This window comes from Terrapene carolina, unplaced genomic scaffold (genome assembly GCF_002925995.2).
Source record: "Terrapene carolina triunguis isolate 2854851 unplaced genomic scaffold, T_m_triunguis-2.0 Scaffold751, whole genome shotgun sequence".
NCBI lineage: Eukaryota > Metazoa > Chordata > Testudines > Emydidae > Terrapene > Terrapene triunguis.
Genome location: NW_020665102.1, coordinates 573,999 through 594,922, shown reverse-complemented (window position 1 = coordinate 594,922; position 20,924 = coordinate 573,999). Strand labels below are relative to the sequence as shown.

At 56.5% G+C, this 20,924-nt stretch overlaps 1 protein-coding gene across 1 annotated transcript in view; it reads right to left on the bottom strand.

Moving 5' to 3' along the window:
- Positions 1–20,924, bottom strand: part of DNAH2 (dynein axonemal heavy chain 2) — a 153,477-nt gene that overhangs the window by 89,527 nt on the left and 43,026 nt on the right. The window contains exons 26-40 of the mRNA XM_029913626.1: positions 14,521–14,677; positions 13,878–13,960; positions 12,525–12,705; positions 12,278–12,416; positions 9,336–9,553; positions 8,735–8,833; positions 8,231–8,356; positions 7,413–7,523; positions 7,075–7,263; positions 2,958–3,061; positions 2,188–2,377; positions 1,755–1,935; positions 1,378–1,505; positions 645–797; positions 359–484 (exon numbers count right to left, since the gene is read on the bottom strand). Of these exons, the coding sequence (XP_029769486.1) occupies positions 359–484; positions 645–797; positions 1,378–1,505; positions 1,755–1,935; positions 2,188–2,377; positions 2,958–3,061; positions 7,075–7,263; positions 7,413–7,523; positions 8,231–8,356; positions 8,735–8,833; positions 9,336–9,553; positions 12,278–12,416; positions 12,525–12,705; positions 13,878–13,960; positions 14,521–14,677 (2,185 nt within the window). The remainder of the gene's footprint in view (positions 1–358; positions 485–644; positions 798–1,377; positions 1,506–1,754; positions 1,936–2,187; positions 2,378–2,957; positions 3,062–7,074; positions 7,264–7,412; positions 7,524–8,230; positions 8,357–8,734; positions 8,834–9,335; positions 9,554–12,277; positions 12,417–12,524; positions 12,706–13,877; positions 13,961–14,520; positions 14,678–20,924) is intronic.

The following is a 20,924-nucleotide window of genomic DNA, read 5'->3' as shown; positions in this document are numbered from 1 at the left end:
CCCACTCTAACCGCTAGACCCCGCTCCCCTCCCAGAACCAGGAGAGAACCCAGGAGTCCTGGCTCCCAGCCCCCCTGCTCTGACCCACCAGGCCCCACTCCCCTCCCCGAGCCGGGGAGAGAACCCAGGAGTCCTGGCTCCCAGCCACCCCCTGCTCTAACCACTACACCCTGCTCCCGTACCCGAGCTGGGAACAAAACCAAGGACTCCGGGCTCTGTGTCCCCTGCTCTCTGGAAGGAAGTGCCTCGGCAGTGCAGCCTCTTGGCACTAGAGGGCGCTGGGCTCCGTCTCACTTGGCTTCTTGGCTCCAGCCCGGGGGGAAGGAGCCCAGCTGAGTGGCCGGGCCGGCTAGCTGACCTTCCCGTAGTCAATGACCGGCGACTCGATGCCCGGGAAGAGGTCCTGGACAATGCCGTTGAAGAGGGGCACGTCGACTGAGGCGAGCTTGGCAATATTCATGTCCTTCATGGCCATCAGGAGGATCTGAAAGCCACCAGGAGAGCCAGGTGAGCCGGGCACCCTCGGGTGCCGGGGATCCGGCTGGCACACTGACTGCGTCGCTCCACACGGCCAAACCGCCGGCAAAACTCCCCTGCAGCCCGACACCACCTGGCACGGACGCAGGATCCCGGGGGCACCTCACCTCTTCGTCGGTGATGTCGGGGTGCACCCTGCGCTTCTTCCCGGCGTAGCGGAGCAGTGACGTCAGCGCCCGCAGGCCGAAGTCGTAGTGGTCCTGCTTGGACAGCTGCTGCACTGCCAGCGAGTACAGGGTGTAGACCTTCTTAGCCAGGAGCTGGGACAGAGCGGAGCCCGTCAGCGGGGGGCGAGGCAGCCCGGGGCACACTGGCTCCATTTCGGGGGGCCGGGGCACCAGGCTTCGGAGGGGGCATCTCGCTAAGAGCCCTGGGAACCCCCACCTCACCCCAGGCTGCCGTCCCCTGACCCTCTTCTAACAACCACGGCTCCAACCTGGGGCCATACCAGAGCCAGCACCCCCAAGAGCAGAAACCCCCTCACCCTGGCCAGCCGGTCCCCCAATCTTGGGGCCAGATGGGAGCCCGTGCCACGCACACGGGAAAGGCCCCATGTCCCATTCTCTGAGCCCGCCAGTCCCCCCAGTCTGGGGCCAGATGGGAACCCGTGCCACTCAGACAGGAAAGGCCCCAAGTCCCATTCTCTGAGCCAGCCAGTCCCCCCAGTCTGGGGCCGGATGGGAATCCGTGCCACCCAGATGGGAAAGGCCCCATGCCACCCAGACGGGAAAGGCCCCATGTCCCATTCTCTGAGCCCAGCAGGGACTGAACCACTGACCAGGCCACGAGCGCTCCCGAGGGCGACTCTCTGAGACCCGGCGGCCCCAGGCCCGCGAGTACCTTACAGTTGCTGAACCCTTCTCCGAAGAGGATGATCTCTGCGATGAGCGTGGAGTCCGGCACCACCATGGAGATGGGGCGGAACATGGACTTGAGGTTGTCGGGCAGCTCTGTGCGTCCGGCGTAACCTGCCCCATGGCACCCAGCAGCACGTTAGCCCTGGCCACCTGCCATCTCTGCCCCGCTCCCTTTACCCCGTCCCCAGGCCTGGGACTCTGAGCCGAGGCCCCTGCATAGGGACGGGCTGGTCTTGTGTTGTTCCCTAGTGGCCGTATGGTGCCCATCTGAACTCTGAATGGGGAGGGGGCCTGCCACGCCCGAGCCAGCGACTCCGCCAGCAAGAGAGACCTTTCCGTGGGCACACCCGTGTCTCCTACCTGGGTTCATGGTGATGAAGATGCCACAGGACCACACCAGCTTGATCTTATGGCCCTCAAAGATGAAGGAGGTCATGTTGGCGGCCAAGGCAGAGAGAATGGAGAGGATCTGCTGGGCCACCACAGACAACACCTCAATGTTGATGCGGTTGAACTCGTCAAAGCAGCCCCAGGCTCCTGTCTGCGGGACGAGAGCAGAAAGGTGGGGGTGAGGGCTGCAACGGGCAGGTTCCCCCATTCACACACTGCCCCACACCCATCCACCTCACCCTGCCCCGGAGAGGGAGTGGTGTCTAAGAGTTAGAACATGGGGGGCCAGCAGCCAGGGCTCCTGGGTTCTGTCCCCAGCTCTGGGAGGGGAGTGGGTCTGGGAGTCCCAGCCCTGGGAAGCACCCATGGGCTCTGGAGCCAGTGCAGTGGCCTGACCCCTTACCTGAGCCAGGCCCGAGTACATGCGCCCCATGGATTTATAGTCCAGGCCTTCGGAGCAGTTCACTACAATCACATACATGCCCAGGGCCTTCCCCAGGTCTTTCACAGTCTCCGTTTTCCCTGTGCCGGCAGGGCCTTTGGGAGACCCTCCCCGGTGGAGGTGGAGGGCTGTGGTCAGAGTGATGTAGCACCTGGAAAGAGAGAGGGGAGATCACACATCAATCTCCCTGCTTTCCCCAGCCCGCCCCCAGGCCATCCGCCCCTGGGATCTCCTCTCTCCCTCACTCTCATGTCCACTCTGCTCTTCTCCTGCCCATCCAGCCCCTCTGCCTCGGGAAACAGACCTCAGCTGAAGCCATCATGAAGCCAAAAAGGGGGGAGGGATAGCTCAGTGGTTGGAGCATTGGCCTGCTAAACCCAGGGTTGTGAGTTCAATCCTTGAGGGGGCCATTTAGGGACCTGGGGCAAAAATCTGTCTGAGGATTGGTCCTGCTTTGAGCAGGGGGTTGAACTAGATACCTCCTGAGGTCCCTTCCAACCCTGATATTCTATGATAAGCTCAGCAGTTAGTCCCTAGCTCTCCTGTGGCACTTTCTTCAGGAGATCTCAAAGCACGCGGCCTCATCAGCTTCACTGTCAGGGATCAAGCAATCACCTTAACTTAGCCAACGAGCTCTAGGTGCCTCTTGTGATCTCCCTGAACTCCCAGCACGCCCTGGGGGGCTGCCGACCGCCCCGGAGCGGCAGGGGCTGGGCACACCGTGCCTGTACCTGTCGGTGAGTGGCGTGATGACCAAGCGTCCGGAGTTCCCCAGGTACTCGTAGCCGTAAGGGAACTGGGTGTTGGTTTGCCTGATGACACAGTCGTCCAGATCCTGCCGAGGGAAATGGGGGGAAGTAGAGCCAGGCCTCTGGACTCCCCCACCTGCCCATGGGGCTCCCGTGACAGAGGGCAAGCAGGCACCAAGGGAGAGACTCATCAGACTGCAGAGAGGACGGCTGTGCAGGTCCCGGGGGAATCCATCCGGCAGCCCATGAGGTCAGGTTCATCCCCTCTCCTGCCGTACCCGGGCACTCTGCAGACACAAACCCGTTAGCCCTCTGACCGCCCCCACCCGGGGAGGTGGGTCATATCGCTGGGGAGAAAAGGAGGCACAGCTGGAAAAGGGGCTTGGCCGAGGCCAGGTGGAGGTGGAGCTGCGGAGTTCCCAGCTCCACATCCCGTGCTGAGCCCACTGGGCCGCGCTGCCACCTCAAAGGAGAGATGAAAAGCAGGGAGCAGGGTTGGGGGAGCACCGGACATGGCGGAGAGCTCCGCAGGGACCCGGACTTGGGCAGTGCTAGTCCCGGGGACTCTGTCTCAAGCGATGGAGCTCCCACCAGGTACTCCCTGGTGAAGGAAAAGGCCCAAGTAGGGACCATCGAATTGTGGAGGTAAATGCGTGGTTATGCAGGTGGTGTCGGAGAGAGGGCTTTGGATTCTTCGACCACGGGATGTTGTTCCGGGAAGAAGGATTGCTAGGAAGAGATGGGATCCACCTACCGAAGAGAGGGAAGAGCATCTTCGCAGGCAGGCTGGCTAACCTCGTGAGGAGGGCTTTAAACTAGGGTCACCGGGGATGGTGACCTAAGCCTGGAGGGAAGTGGGATATCAGGAGGAAACGCAAGGAGGAGGGTGCAACAAGGGAGGCCTCCTGATTCATACCGAGAAAGCAGGGCAATTGGCTAGTTAGCTTAGGTGCCTGTACACGAACGCACGAGGCCTGGGAAACAAGCAGGAAGAATTGGACGTCCTGGCACAGTCAAGGAGCTATGATGTGACTGGAAGAACAGACTTGGTGGGGTAACTCACATGACTGGAGCACTGTCATGGATGGGTAGAAACTGTTCAGGAAGGACAGGTGGGGGAGAAAAGGTGGAGGAGTTGCACTGTATGATTGCTCAGAGCTCCAGTATGAAACTGGAGAAAAACCTGTTGAGAGTCTTTGGGTTAAGTTTAGAGGCGAGAGCAACAAGGGTGATGTCATGGTGAACGTCTGCTATAGATCATCAGACCAGAAGGAGGAAGTAGACGAGGCTTTCTTCAAACAACTAACTGAAGTTTCCCGATCAGAGGCCCTGGTTCTCATGGGGGACTTCAATCCCCCTGACATCTGCTGGGAGAGCAATACAGCGGTGCACAGACAATCCAGGAAGTTTTTGGAGAGTGTTGGGGACAACTTCCTGGTTCAAGTGCTGGAGGAACCAACTAGGGGCCATTCTCCTCTTGACCTGCTGCTCACAAACAGGGAAGAATTGGTAGGGGAAGTAGAAGTGGGTGGCAACCTGGGCAGCAGTGACCATGAGATGGTCGAGTTCAGGATCCTGACAAAAGTAGCAGAATACGGACTCTGGACTTCAGAAAAGCAGACTTGGACTCCCTCCAGGAACTGATGGGCAGGATCTCCTGGGAGGCTAATAAGAGGGGGCAAGGAGTCCAGGAGAACTGGCTGTATTTTAAAGAAGCCTTATTGAGGTTGCAGGAACAAACCATGTCGATGCGCAGAAAGAATAATAAATATGGCAGGTGACCAGCTTGGCTTAACAGAGAAATCTTTGGTGAGCTTAAACACTAAAAAGGAAGCTTACAAGAAGTGGAAACTTGGACAGATGACTAGGGAGGAGTATAAAAATATTGCTCGAGCATGCAGGGGTGTAATCAGGAAGGCCAAAGCATAACTGGAGTTGCAGCTAGCAAAGGATGTGAAGGGTAACAAGAAGGGTTTCTACAGATACATTAGCAACAAGAAGAAGGTCAGGGAAAGGGTGGGATCCTTACTGAATGGGGGAGGCCACCTAGTGACAGATGATGTGGAAGAAGCTGAAGTACTCAATGCTCTTTTGGCCTCGGTCTTCACAGACAAAGGCAGCTTCCAGACTGCTGCACTGGGCAACACAGCATGGGGAGGAGGTGAGCAGCCCTCAGTGGTGAAAGAAGAGGTTAAGGGCTATTTAGAAAAGCTGGACATGCACAAGTCCAATGGGGCCGGATGCGCTGCATCCAAGGGTGCTGAGGGAGTTGGCTGATGTGATTGCAGAGCCATTGGCCATTATCTTTGAAAACTTGTGGCGATCGGGGGAGGTCCCGGACGACTGGAAAAGGGCAAATATAGTGCTCATGTTTTAAAAAGGGAAGAAGGAGAATCCGGGCAACTACAGACCGGTCAGCCTCACCTCAGTCCCCGGAAAATCATGGAGCAGGTCCTCAAGGAATCCATTTTGAAGCACTTGGAGGAGAGGAAGGTGATCAGGAACAGTCAACATGGATTCACCAAGGGCAAGTCATGCCTGACCAACCTGACTGCCTTCTATGAGGAGATAACTGGGTCTGTGGATATGGGGAAAGCAGTGGATGTGGTACACCTTGACTTTAGCAAAGCTTTTGATACCGTCTCCCACAGTATTCTTGCCAGCAAGTAGTATGGATTGGATGAATGGACTATAAGGTGGATAGAAAGCTGGCTAGATCGTCGGGCTCAACAGGTAGTGATCAATGGCTCGATGTCTAGTTGGCAGCCGGTATCAAGCGGAGTGCCCCAGGAATCGGTCCTGAGGCCAGTTTTGTTCAACATCTTCATTAATGAGCTGGGTGATGGGATAGATTGCACCCTCAGCAAGTTTGCGGATGACACTAAGCTGGGGGGAGAGGTAGATACGCTGGAGGGTAGGGATTGGGTCCAGAGGGACCTAGACAAATTGGAGGATTGGGCCAAAAGAAATCTGATGAGGTTCAACAAGGACAAGTGCAGAGTCCTGCACTTAGGATTGAAGAATCCCATGCACCGAATGGCTAAGTGGCAGTTCTGCAGAAAAGGACCTGGGGGTTACAGTGGACGAGAAGCTGGATATGAGTCAGCAGTGTGCCCTTGTTGCCAAGAAGGCTAATGTCATTTTGGGCTGTATTAGTAGGAGCATTGCCAGCAGATCGAGGGACATGATCATTCCCCTCTATTCGGCACTGGTGAGGCCACACCTGGAGTACTGTGTCCAGTTTTGGGCCCCCCACTACAGAAGGGATGTGGACAAAGTGGAGAGAGTCCAGAGGAGGGCAACAAAAATGATTAGAGGGTTGGGGCACATGATTTACAAGGAGAGGCTGAGGAACTGGGATTGTTTAGTTTGCAGAAGAGAAGAATGAGGGGGGATTTGATAGCAGCCTTCAACTACCCGAAGGGGAGTTCCAAAGAGGATGGAGCTCAGCTGTTCTCAGTGGTGGCAGATGACAGAACAAGGAGCAATGGTCTCAAGTTGCAGTTGGGGAGGTCTAGGTTGGATATTAGGAAACACTATTTCACTAGGAGGGTGGTGAAGCACTGGAATGGGTTCCCTAGGGAGGTGGTGGAATCTCCATCCTTGGAGGTTTTTAAGGCCCGGCTTGACAAATTCCTGGCTGGGATGAATTAGCTGGGGATTGGTCCTGCTCTGAGCAGGGGGTTGGACTAGATACCTCCTGAGTTCTCCTCCAACCCTGATATTCTATGTTTCTATGATTGTATATTGGACCCTGTCCCTGGCAATGGACACCGGGGGCAGCCCATAGGGGAAGGGAGGGGGTGAAACAGAGCTGGTGGCTGAGGCAGCTGGCGAGAGCGAGGAGGAGAGAGGTGGCTGACGGCCCAAGCAGGACAGCAAACTGCAGGGAATTACAGGAACGTTGGAGGCAACATCTTCCCCTTTGCTCAGTGCAGCTGCTGAGGTGGAACAGCAGGGGGCAGTGATGCGGATGAGGGCGTGTAGCTAGGACTGATTCTGCCCCACAGGGGGGCAGCAGAACTAGCCCCACATACACACATCCAGCCAGCAGGGGTCAGTGTGGGCCTCACTCACTCAGAGGCCAGTCCATCCTCACCTTGTCCCAGTAGAGGCGGAGCTGACTTAGCCACTCGAAGGACGTCACGTCCATCAAGCTGCTCTTGTAGAGCTTTTCTATGACATCCCGCGCGTGGATTTCCACCGTCACCAGCGCGACGATCTTCAGGCGCATGATCTTGGTCAGGCTGCCCCGGATGGCCTCAGAGTATTTATTCAGCAGGGACACCTAGCGAGGAAACAGCCAGTGGTCAGACGTACGCGAGGGCGTGGAATAGTGAGCAGTGTGCACACGTGTGCAAGCACGTGAGCGTGCCCGGGAGGGCCAGTGACGGCGTGCGAATGCGTGCATGGCTAGTGCCGCGCTCTCCCCTTCACCTGCTTCTTCTTCATGACCTTGAGGAATTTCTTGTCACCTCGCTCCTTGCAGTTGGCCAGGCACTTGGTGACGTCCGTCGTCCACTGGATCTGGCTGGCAGTGATCACCATCTGCAAGAGACGAGGAGTGGGGTGGAGGGAGGGGCACTGGCAAATCCCCTCTTCCCCAGCCCCCCTGAGCTCGGTTCTGCCCATAGACCTCCAATACCCTAATCCTAGAAATGACCATTCGTCCTGGGCCCCACATCCCTCTTCCTCCGCCCGGCCTGATCACTTAGGAGTGCCTTCCCCCCAGCCTAGGGGCTCTAAGCACTTTACCCAGGGGGGTCAGGGTCACTGGATCCCTTTTACGTGGTGGAACACTGAGGCCCACGCCGGGAAAGTGACTTTCCCAGCTCTAGCAGAATGAAATCCAGGGTACGGAGCCCGGAGTTCTAATTCCCTAGTGCCTGCTCTAATGCCTAGGACCCACTCCCCAGAGCCAGTCCTGGCTCCCAGCCCCCCTCCTCTAACCACTAGCCCCCACTCCCCTCCCAGAGCCAGGACGAGAACCCAGGAGTCCTGACTCTCAATCCTCTACTCTAAATTCTGAACCCTCCTCCCCGTGTTCAACTGAGTGGCTGGGCTGAGGCTCACCAAACTCATTTCACGTATGACTTGAGTGTACCAAAGGCCTGATCCAACCCACAGCAACAGAAAGACTCCCACTGACTTCAGTGGAGCTGGATCAGGCTGTAAGCCAGTCCCTGTGGCCCAGAGGCCATCCCAAGCTGCAGGCCAAGCCGCAGCCCCCCGTGTCCTGGAGGCGCAGTAGTCACCTGTCCGGCCCACTCCTTCACCCACTTGTCCCTTTTCGTCAGCATCTTCTTCAGGGCCAGGCGGCAGTTCCGCAGCAGCTCCTTCAGGGTCAGGCGCATGGCCCGCTCCACGTCACACAGCCACTCCTGGGAGGCAGGCAGACGAGGGGCTGAGGGAACGTCTAGGGGGTTCCCCCTGCCCCCTCTTCAGGGCAATGCAACCTGATTCCTTCGCACCAACTTCATCTCCCTCGCAAAGCAGGCACCACCGACCCAGGGCCTGGCGCCGGGGGGCAGAGGGGATTTCACAGCGGAGGTCTGAAAGGGGAGAGGGGCTGGCACCCGCAGCGGGAAGGCTGCCGCAGACCCAGGAGCGGGAGTGATTTTGAATTGGATCGGACCAGAGCTGGGGAGCCAGCGGAGGTGCCCAAGGACGGGCTGGTGCATGGAGGGGGAGAGGAACCAGGATTGGGCTACCCAAAGCCCCAGCTCCCACCACCCAGAGCTGGCCCAAAGAGCCCTCACCTCCACGGGCCCTTCCAGCAGCACGGAGTGGGCGAACTCCACGTACTCCCCATCCAAGGAGTACATGCCCACGGCTTCGGACTTGTTGCCCATTCCCACCTGAGAAATGAGAAGACTCATGACCATGTCCGAGTGCCTCCCGGACTCCCGTGCTCCGGGTGAGGTGGGCATGAAGATCATAGCCCGAGGGCGGGCCAAATGGGGGGGAAGGGGTTTGGGGGCTCAAATTCAGAGGGGCTGGCAGCTGGCTGTACCAGGGCAGAAGCTGTCCCCTTCTGCTGTAACCACAAGGTCACCCTCCCCATCCAGAATCTGTTTAGACGGGTTCCCTCCTCCGGTACTGAGATGCAGTCACCTCTCGGGGTAGCTGTTTATACAGGGGTCCCTCGCTCAGTGCTGAGGTGCAGCCACTCTGCGGAGGTGCATGGCGACTGCTACCAGCTCCCCCGCATTGTTAAACAAGACACGAAGGAGAATCCCCTCTCTGGCTTTGGGGAAGCCGGATGGCACCACCCAGGTTGGGATTTAGCCAAGGCCCTGGGGTTGAATGGGGAGAAGGACCAGGGGCAGGAGGAGGCTGGGCCTGGGGCTGACTCCGGACCTTCTGGATTTTGAGGGACTTGATGTTGTCAAAGCACTTCTTGAGGTGGGGCTGGACGGCCTCGGGGTTGCGCGACTGGCCCAGGATCTCCAGCAGGTCGTCGTTGGACAGGAAGTAGAAGCGGGGGAAGATGTGGCGCTTGGTCTCCAGGTACATGTCCAGGGATTTCTGGATCTCCTCCAGGGCGCTGTTCATCTCCACCAGCTTGTCCAGGAGGCCTGGGGGGAAAGCGCCACGGGCCCCCTGACTCCTGCTGGCCCCACCCCAGCCAGGTCACATGGTCCCTCCCTTGGCCTTCAGCAGCAAGGTCAAGTCCTAGCCCGCCCTCTCCGCCCCCCAGGTTCCCCTGAACCCACCCCCTTCCATCCCTGATCCCTGCTCCCCGCCCCCATGCGGCTCCGAGTCACCCTGGCAGATCTTCGGGGGGGGAGCCCTGTTGTCTCCCGGCCTCAGCCCTAGGTGTAGTGAGTTTGATCAGCCTCAGCCCCAGACCTCAAGGTGCTGCAACCTTTCATCCTGCAACCAATGGCCTCGTTTTCCATTTGGACGAGAAAGGGGCCACAAGCAAGATCAAGCCTTTTAAAGGGGGCTCTTCTGTTTAACCGGCGACGGCCCCTCCGGAGCCCCGCACTCTGCTCCTGCAGCACATGCTAAGGACCAAGCCCCATGCTAGGGACCTGGGCTCAGCCCTGACCCAGAGGAGAATGACCCTCAACTCCACCCTCTCTCCCTGGGGCTTAGAGCCCTAGCACTCCACTGGGGTCAGCGCTGGCTGAGAGGGGAGAGCGCCCCCTACTGAGCCACCACCATGCAGCACTGAATCTCCTTTGGAGGCCTCTGAGCCAGTTACTCATAGAGTCATAGAAGATCAGGGTTGGAAGAGACCTCAGGAGGTTTCTAGTCCCACCCCCCTGCTCAAAGAAGGACCAATCCCCAACTAAATCATCCCAGCCAGGGCTTTGTCAAGCTGGGCCTTAAAAACCTCTAAGGATGGAGATTCCACCACCTCCCTAGGGATCCCATTCCAGTGCTTCACCACCCTCCTAGGGAAATAGTGTGACAAAGTGGGGGATTTTCTTGTTTTTTCTTGTTTTCGGTGGGGTTTCAGTGGTTTGCATGCAGAGGGGTGGGACTCAGTTTCCCCGGGTGTTACTGCTTTAACGAGGGGAGGGGAGAGGGAGTTTGTTGTTACAGAGGACCGGAGAGGGAATGTGGGACCCCAGCCAATGGCCTGGAGGATGGATACCCCAGCGACCGGTGACCTGAGACCCCGACCCGGAGACCCAGCTCAGGAGTTGCAGCCGGTTCTGGCCAGTGGGAGAACAATGGGCTGCAGAGTGAGGACCTAGTGACCTAACCAGCCGGTTCCAGCCAGAGGACAGAAGCGAGGAGAGGAGGCCCAGGTTTACGACCCTGTTTACCTGGAGAGAAGACAATGGACAGAGGGGGCTTGGGGCCGGGAAGCTCAGATGCCCAGCTGGGAGCAGGGGGGCTCTGGGCTGGAGAGGGGGAGCAGGCAGAGCCCACCTGGATGCAGAGAGACTGGGATGTGCTGGGCTGAGGGAGGCCAGGCCTGAGGCCCTGAGAGTTTTCTGTGCTGTGTTCAACTCTCAATAAACCCTTCTGTTTTACGCTGGCTGAGAGTCACTCCGGTCTAGAGAACAGGGTTGCATCAACCCCTTCGGGGGTGGAGGCCCGGTGGGTCCAGAGCGGGTGGACTCCCTGAGGGGGCCCACAGTGAGAAACAGGCATGCTAAGGCTCAGAGAGGTGCAGCTCCAGGAGGTGGTGGGGCCTGACCCCAAGAGAGAGTGGACCCCCGAGAAGGGCTGTCGCACTGAAAGGGGCACCCCCCACGGACCGCACAGGGCAAGGAGTGGGCACGATTTGTGAGTCCGTGACACATAGTGTTTCCTAATATCCAACCTAGACCTCCCCCACTGCAACTTGAGATCATTGCTCCTTGTTCTGTCATCTGCCACCACTGAGAACAGCCGAGCTCCATCCTCTTTGGAACCCCCCTTCAGGTAGTTGAAGGCTGCTATCAAATCCCCCCTCATTCTTCTCTTCTGCAGACTAAACAATCCCAGTTCCCTCAGCCTCTCCTCATAAGTCATGTGCTCCAGTCCCCTAACCATTTTTGTTGCCCTCCGCTGGACTCTCTCCAATTTGTCCACATCCTTCTTGTAGTGTGGGGCCCAAAACTGGATGCAACACTCCAGATGAGGCCTCACCAGTGCCGAATAGAGGGGAATAATCACGTCCCTCGATCTGCTGGCAATGCTCCTACTAATACAGCCCAATATGCCGTTGGCCTTCTTGGCAACAAGAGCACACTGCTGACTCATATCCAGCTTCTCGTCCACTGTAACCCCCAGGTCCTTTTCTGCAGAACTGCTGCTTAGCCAGTCAGTCCCCAGCCTGTAGCAGTGTATGGGATTCTTCAATCCTAAATTCAGGACTCTGCACTTGTCCTTGTTGAACCTCATCAGATTTCTTTTGGCCCAATCCTCCAATTTGTCTAGATCACTCTGGACCCTATCCCTACCCTCCCGCATATCTACCTCTGCCCCCAGCTTAGTGTCATCTGCGAACTTGCTGAGGGTGCAATCCATCCCATCACCCAGCTCATTAATGAAGATGCTGAACAAAACCAGCCCCAGAACCGACCTCTGGGGCACTCTGCTTGATACCGGCTGCCAACTAGACATCGAGCCATTGATCACTACCCGTTGAGCCCGACAATCTAGCCAGCTTTCTATCCACCTTATAGTCCTACTCCTACTGAGCAGACTCCCCTCAGGAGCTAGAGACGAGAGGAGATCACTGCTCTCGGAGGCGGCTCAGTGGCAGGAAACAGGGCCTAGGCTGGGTCCGGAGTGTAAGGTGGGAAGAGGCAGCTGACTTGTGGCTAGGGTCCGGAGAGAAGGGGAGCAGCAGCTACCTGGGAAATGCGTCCCGCGCAGCGCGTTGTTATCCTTGTTCAGTCTGTCCATGATCGTCTTCCAGCTGGCGTTGATCTGATCGAAGGAGGCCGACTCCTGGGGCAGCTGCTTCCGGATGTCTTCTCCCAGGAAGATGTTCTGTGGGGGATTGGCACCAGAGAGAGAGAATGGCCCAGCCCATCATTAGTGGGGAAGCCTGGCCCTGCGTGTGGGCCCCTCAGGGATGCTGAGCAGGGGGCTGCTCACCTCCAGGTACATCCACTGCCTCTGCACAGTCAGCACCATCTCGATCACCTCCAGGATGAGTGAGAGGCAGCGCTCCCAGCGGTCCACCTCCTTCTCAAAGGGCTTGACGAAGCGCGAGGCCTTCATGGTGGAGAGGGAGACCTGGTTATCCTCCAGCGCCTGGAACACCTCGTCAGTCCCCCTGCGGGAGCCAGGAGCAAGAGGTCAGTGGGAGGCTGAAAGGCCTGGGCTTACAACAAGCAGAGCGGCTATGGGGCACTCCCACCAATGTGCCTTTGGGGGCACGCCGCCCATGGCCCATTCTGCCCAGGGCCTCTCTGCAAATGCTGCCCACAATGGGGCTCGGTAGGATGGCAGTTCTGTCCTCAAATGATGCCCCAAACTCATCTCATGCAGGGCCACAAAAGAGACATCAGAGAGGAAGAACTTTCACTTCCCTAGAGGGGAAAGGCCCTGTGTCCCATCTGGCCAGCCAGTCCGCCCCGCCCTGGGGCCAGATGGGAGCCAGCACCCCCTAGTGGGGAAAGGCCCCGTGTCCCATTCCCTGCCCCCACCTCTTTTCCCTGCTTCCCAGGCGAGTCCCCCAGCCTGGAAGTCTGGTCTGCGCTCTTTCGTCCTAGCTGTACGAGTTGACATTTGGCTGTGTTAAAACACTCACTGTTTGCCAGCAATCCAGATCACTCCCTGGCTGTCCCTTGTTCCTAGTCCCCCTAGACTAACACCAGTTTCTCTCTCTCCCTTCAGGCACAAACACATTTTCATCACAGAGCTGAGCAAGCCAGCCACGCGCCGAGCCCTGCAGCGCCCAGGTATTAATCCAATCACGGAGGGACACCCCTGCTGCAGCCAGCAACTGTAGAGGTCAGGACGCCCTCAGCAAACTCGCTCCCTGCTAATAAAACTGGGTTAGTGAGAAAGACGGAGGGGAAATCTAAAGGCCACGGCCTGCCCTGCTGTTCTGATCTTCTGGAATGAAAGGAAGCCATGCTTAGTGGCTAGTGCAGGGACTCAGGACTGCTGGGCTGTGGAAGGGGAGTGGAGACTAGCAGTCAGAGCAAGAGGACTGGGCGTAGGACACTTGGGCTCTGTGAGGACCAGGGGAGCCTGGTCTGGTGGTTAGAATGGGAGCTGGGAGGATTCTAGTCTCAGCTTTGGGAAGGGAAGGAGGTGTTCAAGGGAGGGTCTATCTACCTGTACTCAGACAGACAGAGAAACAATTAAATAAACCAGCTTTTCCCCCTGGTAACGAGCAGGAGACCACACCCTGCCACGCTCAGCTGCTTGTCTACCCAGGAACCCTGCCCCCCACGTCTCTCCTGTCAGTGCTGCACGGCAGACCTTTGGAAGCCCTACCTGAGGCGGTGGTGTCCCTTGTCCTTGTACGGCACAATATCTAGCAGCACGACATCCCAGGTCTTGGCGATGGCTTGCAGGGCCTGGGAGAAAGACAGGGATGGACAGCATGAAATACACAGGGAAATCTTACCACGTTTGGATGATTTAGTTGGGGATTGGTCCTGCTTTGAGCAGGGGGTTGGACTAGATGACCTCCTGAGGTCCCTTCCAATCCTGATTCTATGATTGACTGGGGCTAAGGTCAGAAAGGAGAGGCCATGCATCTAATGTCAGAACTGAGCCTGGGATCTATTCCTGGTTCGGGGAAGGGAGGTAGTGGGTTAGAGCCAAGGAGGTGCGGGGGGGAAGGGGGCGTCAGGATTCCTGGGTTCCATTCCCAGATCTGAGATGGGAAGTTAGAGAGAAGGAGGGGAGCTGAGACTCCTGGGTTCTACTCCAAGCGCCAAGCAGGAACATATCTAATAGTGACTGGGAGTCAGGACTCCTGGCTCCAGATGATAGTTGGCAAATCAGTGCCAAATATGACCGTGGGTTTTGCAATGTGGACTCCTGTCCTGCTAAGATCTGGGCAGAGACATTCAACGTCTGCTCAAAAAGATCCTGTGAAATGGATGAGGAAAGAGGGACAGACAGACTCTACCAGCTCGATAGACAGCTCCTTGGAGGCCGACGCAGAGATCTCACTGATTTTCTCCACGTGTTGATCCAGGCCGAGCTCCACAATATTCTCCAGCCTGAAATCTTCAGCATCCTGGTCAAACGTCCTGAGGACCAAGTCCTTCACCTGATCCCAATGCCTGCAGGGAAGCCACCGACAGCATTAAACCAGGGAATGGACAGGCTCTCTCTGCTGATACACCAGGATCAGTTCTAACCCCTTCAGTACAGAGACTTGGCCAGCCCCAAGAAAGGAAATCAGTACGCTCTCCACCACGGAAATGGAGATGGTCAAATGGTTGGCCGCTCCGGGATAGGAAATGAAACGAGGTTGGAAGGGGCCTAATGTGGGTTGCTCCAACTGGAGAGAAGTTGAGGGAGTCGAGGCTACACTGATGTGGGCATATTCAGCGGAGACCGGGGAGCTATATCACTTGGATGGCTCTTTCAGTGACTGTGGACGGAAGAAAACCAAGGGGGAAAGCGAAGACTTGGCGGATGGCCCGGATATCAGCAGACCTCAAAAGATCAGTCTGCACTGATGTATGATCACCAACTTTGGAAGAAGGCTATAAATGTTGCTAACCTTGAACAGGGAAGTGGCAAGAAGGAAGGAAGAAGAGTTCTCAGACTCTACCCTTCAAACCCAGAGATCTCGGTTCCCAGAGCATGCAGGGAACAGCCCCCCGGCCCAGGCCCATGCACTCCCACAAGCAAAGTGAGGCGATAGAGGGGCTCGAGGGAGGCTGCATACATTTCTAGGTACTTCAGCAGCACCCAGATAAAGCCGGTGAGAGGAAATTCAAAGCCGAGCGACAGAACCAGTCCTGGGAGCGAGGCTGGGAGGGACGGGGCTAGCTCTGTGGACCAATAGAGAATGCAGTAGGCTGCACTGCCCCCAGGTGTCCAAGGGCCATTTGGAACACCACTCAGAGAGCTGGGATGAAGGCGATGCTCCAGGCTCAGTGGTCAATGGGTTATTAACCAGCGCCCATGTGTGGGCTTGTTTGAAGGGCGCCGCACGGCAGGACACTGGAAAAATAAGCTCTTCCTCCTTCCCAACCAATTCCGGCCTCTTTCCCACCGCCCCACATCCACACACCTCCCCCTGGGTGCAGGCGTGGTGTCGGGCAGTGAATCACCAGTGTTAGGGTATGTCTACACTACGAGAGTAGTTCGATTTTAGTTAAATCGAATATGTGCAATCGATATTAGAAAGTCGAACGTATGTGTCTACACTAAGGACAGTAATTCGACTTTGTCAGTCCACACTACCAGGGAAAGCGTCGACATTGGAAGCAGTGCACTGTGGGCAGCTATCCCACAGTTCCCGCAGTCCCCGCCGCCCATTGGAATTCTGGGTCGATCCTCCAATGCCTTCTGGGTAAAAAAATGTGGCGAGGGTGCTTTTGGGTAACTGTCGGCATCCGTCAGTCACTACCGCCCTCCCTCCCTCCCTCCCTGAAAGCGCCGGCGGGAAATCAGTTCGCGCACTTTTTGATCAGTGACAGCGCGGACGCCACAGCACTGCGATCATGGATCCCGCTGCGACCATCGCTGCAGTTGTGGCCGTTCTCAACACCTCGCAGCTTATCATACACCTTTCCCTGAGGCAGATGCAGAGAAATCAGGCAAGGAGGCTACGGCACCGGCGTGAGGGCCTGAAGTCGGAGAGTAGCACAGAGCTGTCAGAAACCACGAGCCCCAGCGCCCAGGACATCACTGTGGCAATGGGGCATGTGGATTTTGTTGAACGGCGATTCTGGGCCCGGGAAACAAGCACGGACTGGTGGGACCGCATAGTGCTTCAGGTCTGGGATGAATCCCAGTGGCTGCGAAACTTTCGCATGCGGAAGGGGACTTTCCTCGAACTTTGTGAGTTGCTGTCCCCTGCCCTGAAGAGCAAGGACACCCGCATGCGAGCAGCCCTGACTGTCCAGAAGCGAGTGGCCATAGCCCTCTGGAAGCTTGCAACGCCGGACAGCTACCGGTCAGTCGCGAACCACTTTGGCGTGGGCAAATCTACCGTGGGGGTTGTTGTCCTGCAAGTAGCCAAGGCAATCGTCAAGGTACTGCTGTCAAAGGTAGTGACCCTGGGAAACGCGCAGGCCATCATAGATGGCTTCGCTGCGATGGGATTCCCAAACTGCGGTGGGGCTATAGATGGGACTCACATCCCTATCCTGGGACCGGGCCACCAGGCCAGCCAGTACATCAATAGAAAGGGCTACTTTTCAATGGTGCTGCAAGCACTGGTGGACCATCGGGGACGGTTTACAAACATCTACGTCGGATGGCCGGGCAAGGTTCATGACGCTCGCGTGTTCAGGAACTCTGGTCTGTTTAGACGGCTGCAGGAAGGTATTTACTTCCCGGACCACAAGATAACTGTTGGGGATGTGGAGATGCCTACGGTGATCCTCGGGGACCCAGCCTACCCGCTAATGCCCTGGCTCATGAAGCCCTATACTGGCGCCCTGGACACTGAAAAAGAACTCTTCAACTACCGGCTGAGCAAGTGCAGAATGGTGGTGGAGTGTGCTTTTGGCCGTCTCAAGGGGAGATGGAGAAGCTTACTGACTCGCTGTGATCTCAGCGAAACCAATATCCCCATCGTTATTGCAGCTTGCTGTGTGCTCCACAATCTCTGTGAGAGCAAGGGGGAGACCTTTATGTCGGGGTGGGAGGTTGAGGCAAATAGCCTGGCTGCTGATTACGCCCAGCCAGACAGCCGGGCGATTAGAAGAGCCCAGCGGGACGCGCTGTGCATACGGGAGGCTTTGAAAGCCAGTTTCAAGGCTGAGCAGGGTACCCAGTGACTTTTAAGTTTGTGGACACAGAAGCTGAACTTGCCCCCGTTTCTTTACCCAGTTGCCGTCGACTATCCTCTCCAGTTACATACCCCCTTCACCCCCTTCCCAAAAAATAAAATCTGTTCTGTTTTGTTAATGGACACCGTTGTCTTTATTACTGTTTTCGCGGGAATGTTTTAAACCTGGGACGCAGACTGTGGCGGGGGGCGGGTTTAGTGTTGTGATGCAAATGATGCTTCTAAACTCCAGGAATGACAGGCTCCGCGGTGGTGGACTGGTTGTTTCAACGGAGCCTGCCAGCCCTCCTGGCCGGGACTGCGTGTATGTGTCGGCTATGTGACTGTCTTGCAGGGGGAGGAGGGTTACAGATCCCCTGCTGCGCGGCTCTGTGATCCAGGGTAAGGACCGCTGCATAAGATCTGTAACTGCCCTCCCCCGCCACCAAGTCACAGAGCAACACCCCCCCCCCACCACACAGAACATGAAAACCACCTCCCAGACTGACCAGGATAACTAGTCACTGCACTGTATATGTGCCCTGCTGCTGGACCTGCCCCCTGCTAAAGGTGACTGTCCTGTCCAATTACCAAGCCCCTTCCCCCCACTTCAGACAGACTCTCATCTAAAAGAAGAGGATGGAAACAATAATGAACAAAAACGTATTTTTTATTAACAACCGCACATGGAACGGGGGGGGTGAAACTTGGACGGGGTCTTGTGTGAGGCGGGTAGGAAAGGACTTTTCAAATTTTGGGGAATGAGAGCCTTCTAGTGGTAGAGCAGTCCGCAGGGGTGGAGTGAAATTTTTCACGGCCCCTTCCGCCCCTCCGTGTTTGGACTTTGGGTGAGGGGGGTATGGGACTTGGTGGCGGGGCAGGGCAGTTAGAGAGAGACTGCAGCGGGGCTCTCTCCTCCTGCCTCCGGTCCTGCAGAACATCCACAAGGCGGCGGAGCGTGTCCGTTTGCTCCCTCATTAGTCCAAGCAGCGTTTGAGTAGCCTGCCTGTCCTCCTGTCGCCACCTCTCCTCCCGTTCCATGTTTGCCCGGTGCATTTGGGACAAGTTCTCCCTCCACTGTGTCTGCTGGGCTGCCTGTGCTCGGGAGCATGCCATTAGTTCAGCAAACATGTCTTCCCGTGTCCTCTTCTTCCTCCTCCTAATGTGCGCTAGCCTCTGGGCAGATGTGGCTGTGGGAATTGGAAAAAGGGAGTGAATTCCTGAGACAGATCAATGTATCTGTGAACAGAGAACATAGTCTTTCTCTGTGAACAAGACCATGCAGAGCACCTATCACACGCGCACTGAGGACAAGGTCGAATTTTCGGCCCTCGCCTACCGTGCCTGCGGTCTTGCTGTGGCGAGCTGAGGAGCAGGGCAGGACACCGGACTTTGTCTAGATGGCAAACATGGTAAGCCGTAGGCTTGTGGCTGCTTAAAACTTTAAGAGTGGCACTGGCCTCCTTTCGCATAGAAAGCAATGCGAGTCTCTGCTGGCAGCAATCCTGCAAGCATGAACTCTGGCCCTGTCCCACCCCCTCGCGGCTGTAAACCGCGTGGCTGTAAACCGGTGGTTGCAGTTCTGTAAAGGGACGGGCAAGCAGTCCCAATACTAACTTTCCCCTACCTAATTCACAGCAGGGAGTCATGCCAGACATCACCCTCCTGAAGGTCTCGGAGAGCCAGAAGGAGCGGATGCTTCGTGACAGCCTGCAGAAACCGGGGCCATTTGCTGCAATGCTCTGCAAGGCCATGATCCCCGAGTACCTGCTGGCGTTGTGGCATGGAAACGTCTCATACCACGGGGGGCCTAACAAGCTCTCCCTGCCCAGGAACCTGCTCATGAGGCTTGAAAAACACCTGCAGGAGACCTATGAGGAGTTCTCCCCGGAGGATGTTGCCTCTATCCCCGGATACATTGACCAGTTTTTGGGTTAGGTGCCCTTGGAGGGACAGAAGAGTGCAGCGTTTTGGGCATTATAATCATGAAGCGGACATTGTGAAATTTTTTGAAAATAGACTATATATTGAAGTGTCCAAAGACAGACTAATCATGATACACTTTGCACAGATTCCCGTTTTGTTGGACTTTCCTGTTTACATGTTTTGAAGCACTTTACCCACTGTTAATATTTTAAATCTTCCTGTTTTGTTGTAAATAAATGTTTACATGTTTTAAAGCACTTTACCTATTGTTAATATTTGAAATATGCCAGTTATGTTATAAATAAATGTTTAGATATTTAAAACACTTACTGCTTGATCCTTCCCCTGAATCTGTGTCTGGGATAACGGCTGGGGAGGGTTGGTAGGGGATCTCTGTGAGGGTGATGAAGAGCTCCTGGCTGTCGGGCAAATCAGCGCTGTCGACTGCCTCGTCCTCCTCATCTCCTTCCTCCTCTTCCCCGTCCGCTGAGGAACCGGCCGCGGACAATATCCCATCCTCAGAGTCCACGGTCAGGGGTGGGGTAGTGGTGGCGGCCGCACCTAGGATGGAATGCAGTGCCTCGTAGAAACGGGATGTGTGGGGCTGGGATCCGGAGCGTCCGTTTGCCTCTTTGGTCTTCTGGTAGCCTTGTCTCAGCTCCTTGATTTTCACGCGGCACTGCGTTGCATCCCGGCTGTATCCTCTCTCTGCCATGGCTTTAGAGATCTTCTCATAGGTCTTTGCATTCCGTCTTTTGGAGCGCAGCTCGGAAAGCACGGTCTCATCTCCCCACACAGCGATGAGATCCAAGACTTCCCGATCAGTCCATGCTGGGGCCCTCTTTCTAGTCTGAGATTGCACGGCCATCTCTGCTGGAGAGCTCTGCATCGTTGCCACTGCTGCTGAGCTCGCCACGGTGTCAAAACAGAAACTGCGATTCAAACTGCCCAGACAGGAAAAGGAATTCAAATTTTCCCGGGGTGTGGCTGGTCAGGGCATCCGAGCTCGGACTGCTGTCCAGAGCGTCAACAGAGTGGTGCACTGTGGGATAGCTCCCGGAGCTATTAGCGTCGAATTCCATCCACACCTAGCCTAATTCGACATGGCCATGTCGAATTTAGCGCTACTCCTCTCGTTGGGGAGGATTACAGAAATCGATTTAAAGAGAGCTCTATGTCGAACTAAATAGCTTCGTGGTGTGGACGGGTGCAGGGTTAATTCGATATAACGGCGCTAAATTCGACATAAAAGCCTAGTGTAGACCAGGCCTTAGGTAGGAGAGGAATTCTCCCCCGCCAGCTCGCTAATGAGCGTATGTTCGTGTGGGGCTGACGAACGAGGTCAGAGTTGAGCCCCTTTGCTTTTAACTCCCCAAGGAGGTGCAAGAACCATGTGGTAACAAACCAGCTGTGCTGGCTGAGTCCTCCAAGGGAACAGACTTCATGTCTGAGCCGCACAACACCCAGAGCCAAGCACGTGGCTAGGACACCAGGAACAGTCATACGCAATCTAGCAGCTAGAGCTCCAGGGTTCTAATCCCACTCTGGGAGGGGAGTGGGGGCTCGTGGTTAGAGCAGGGGGGGCTGGGAGCCAGGACTCCTGGATTCTCTCCCTGGCTCTGGGAAGGGGAGGGGGGTCTAGTGGTTAGAGC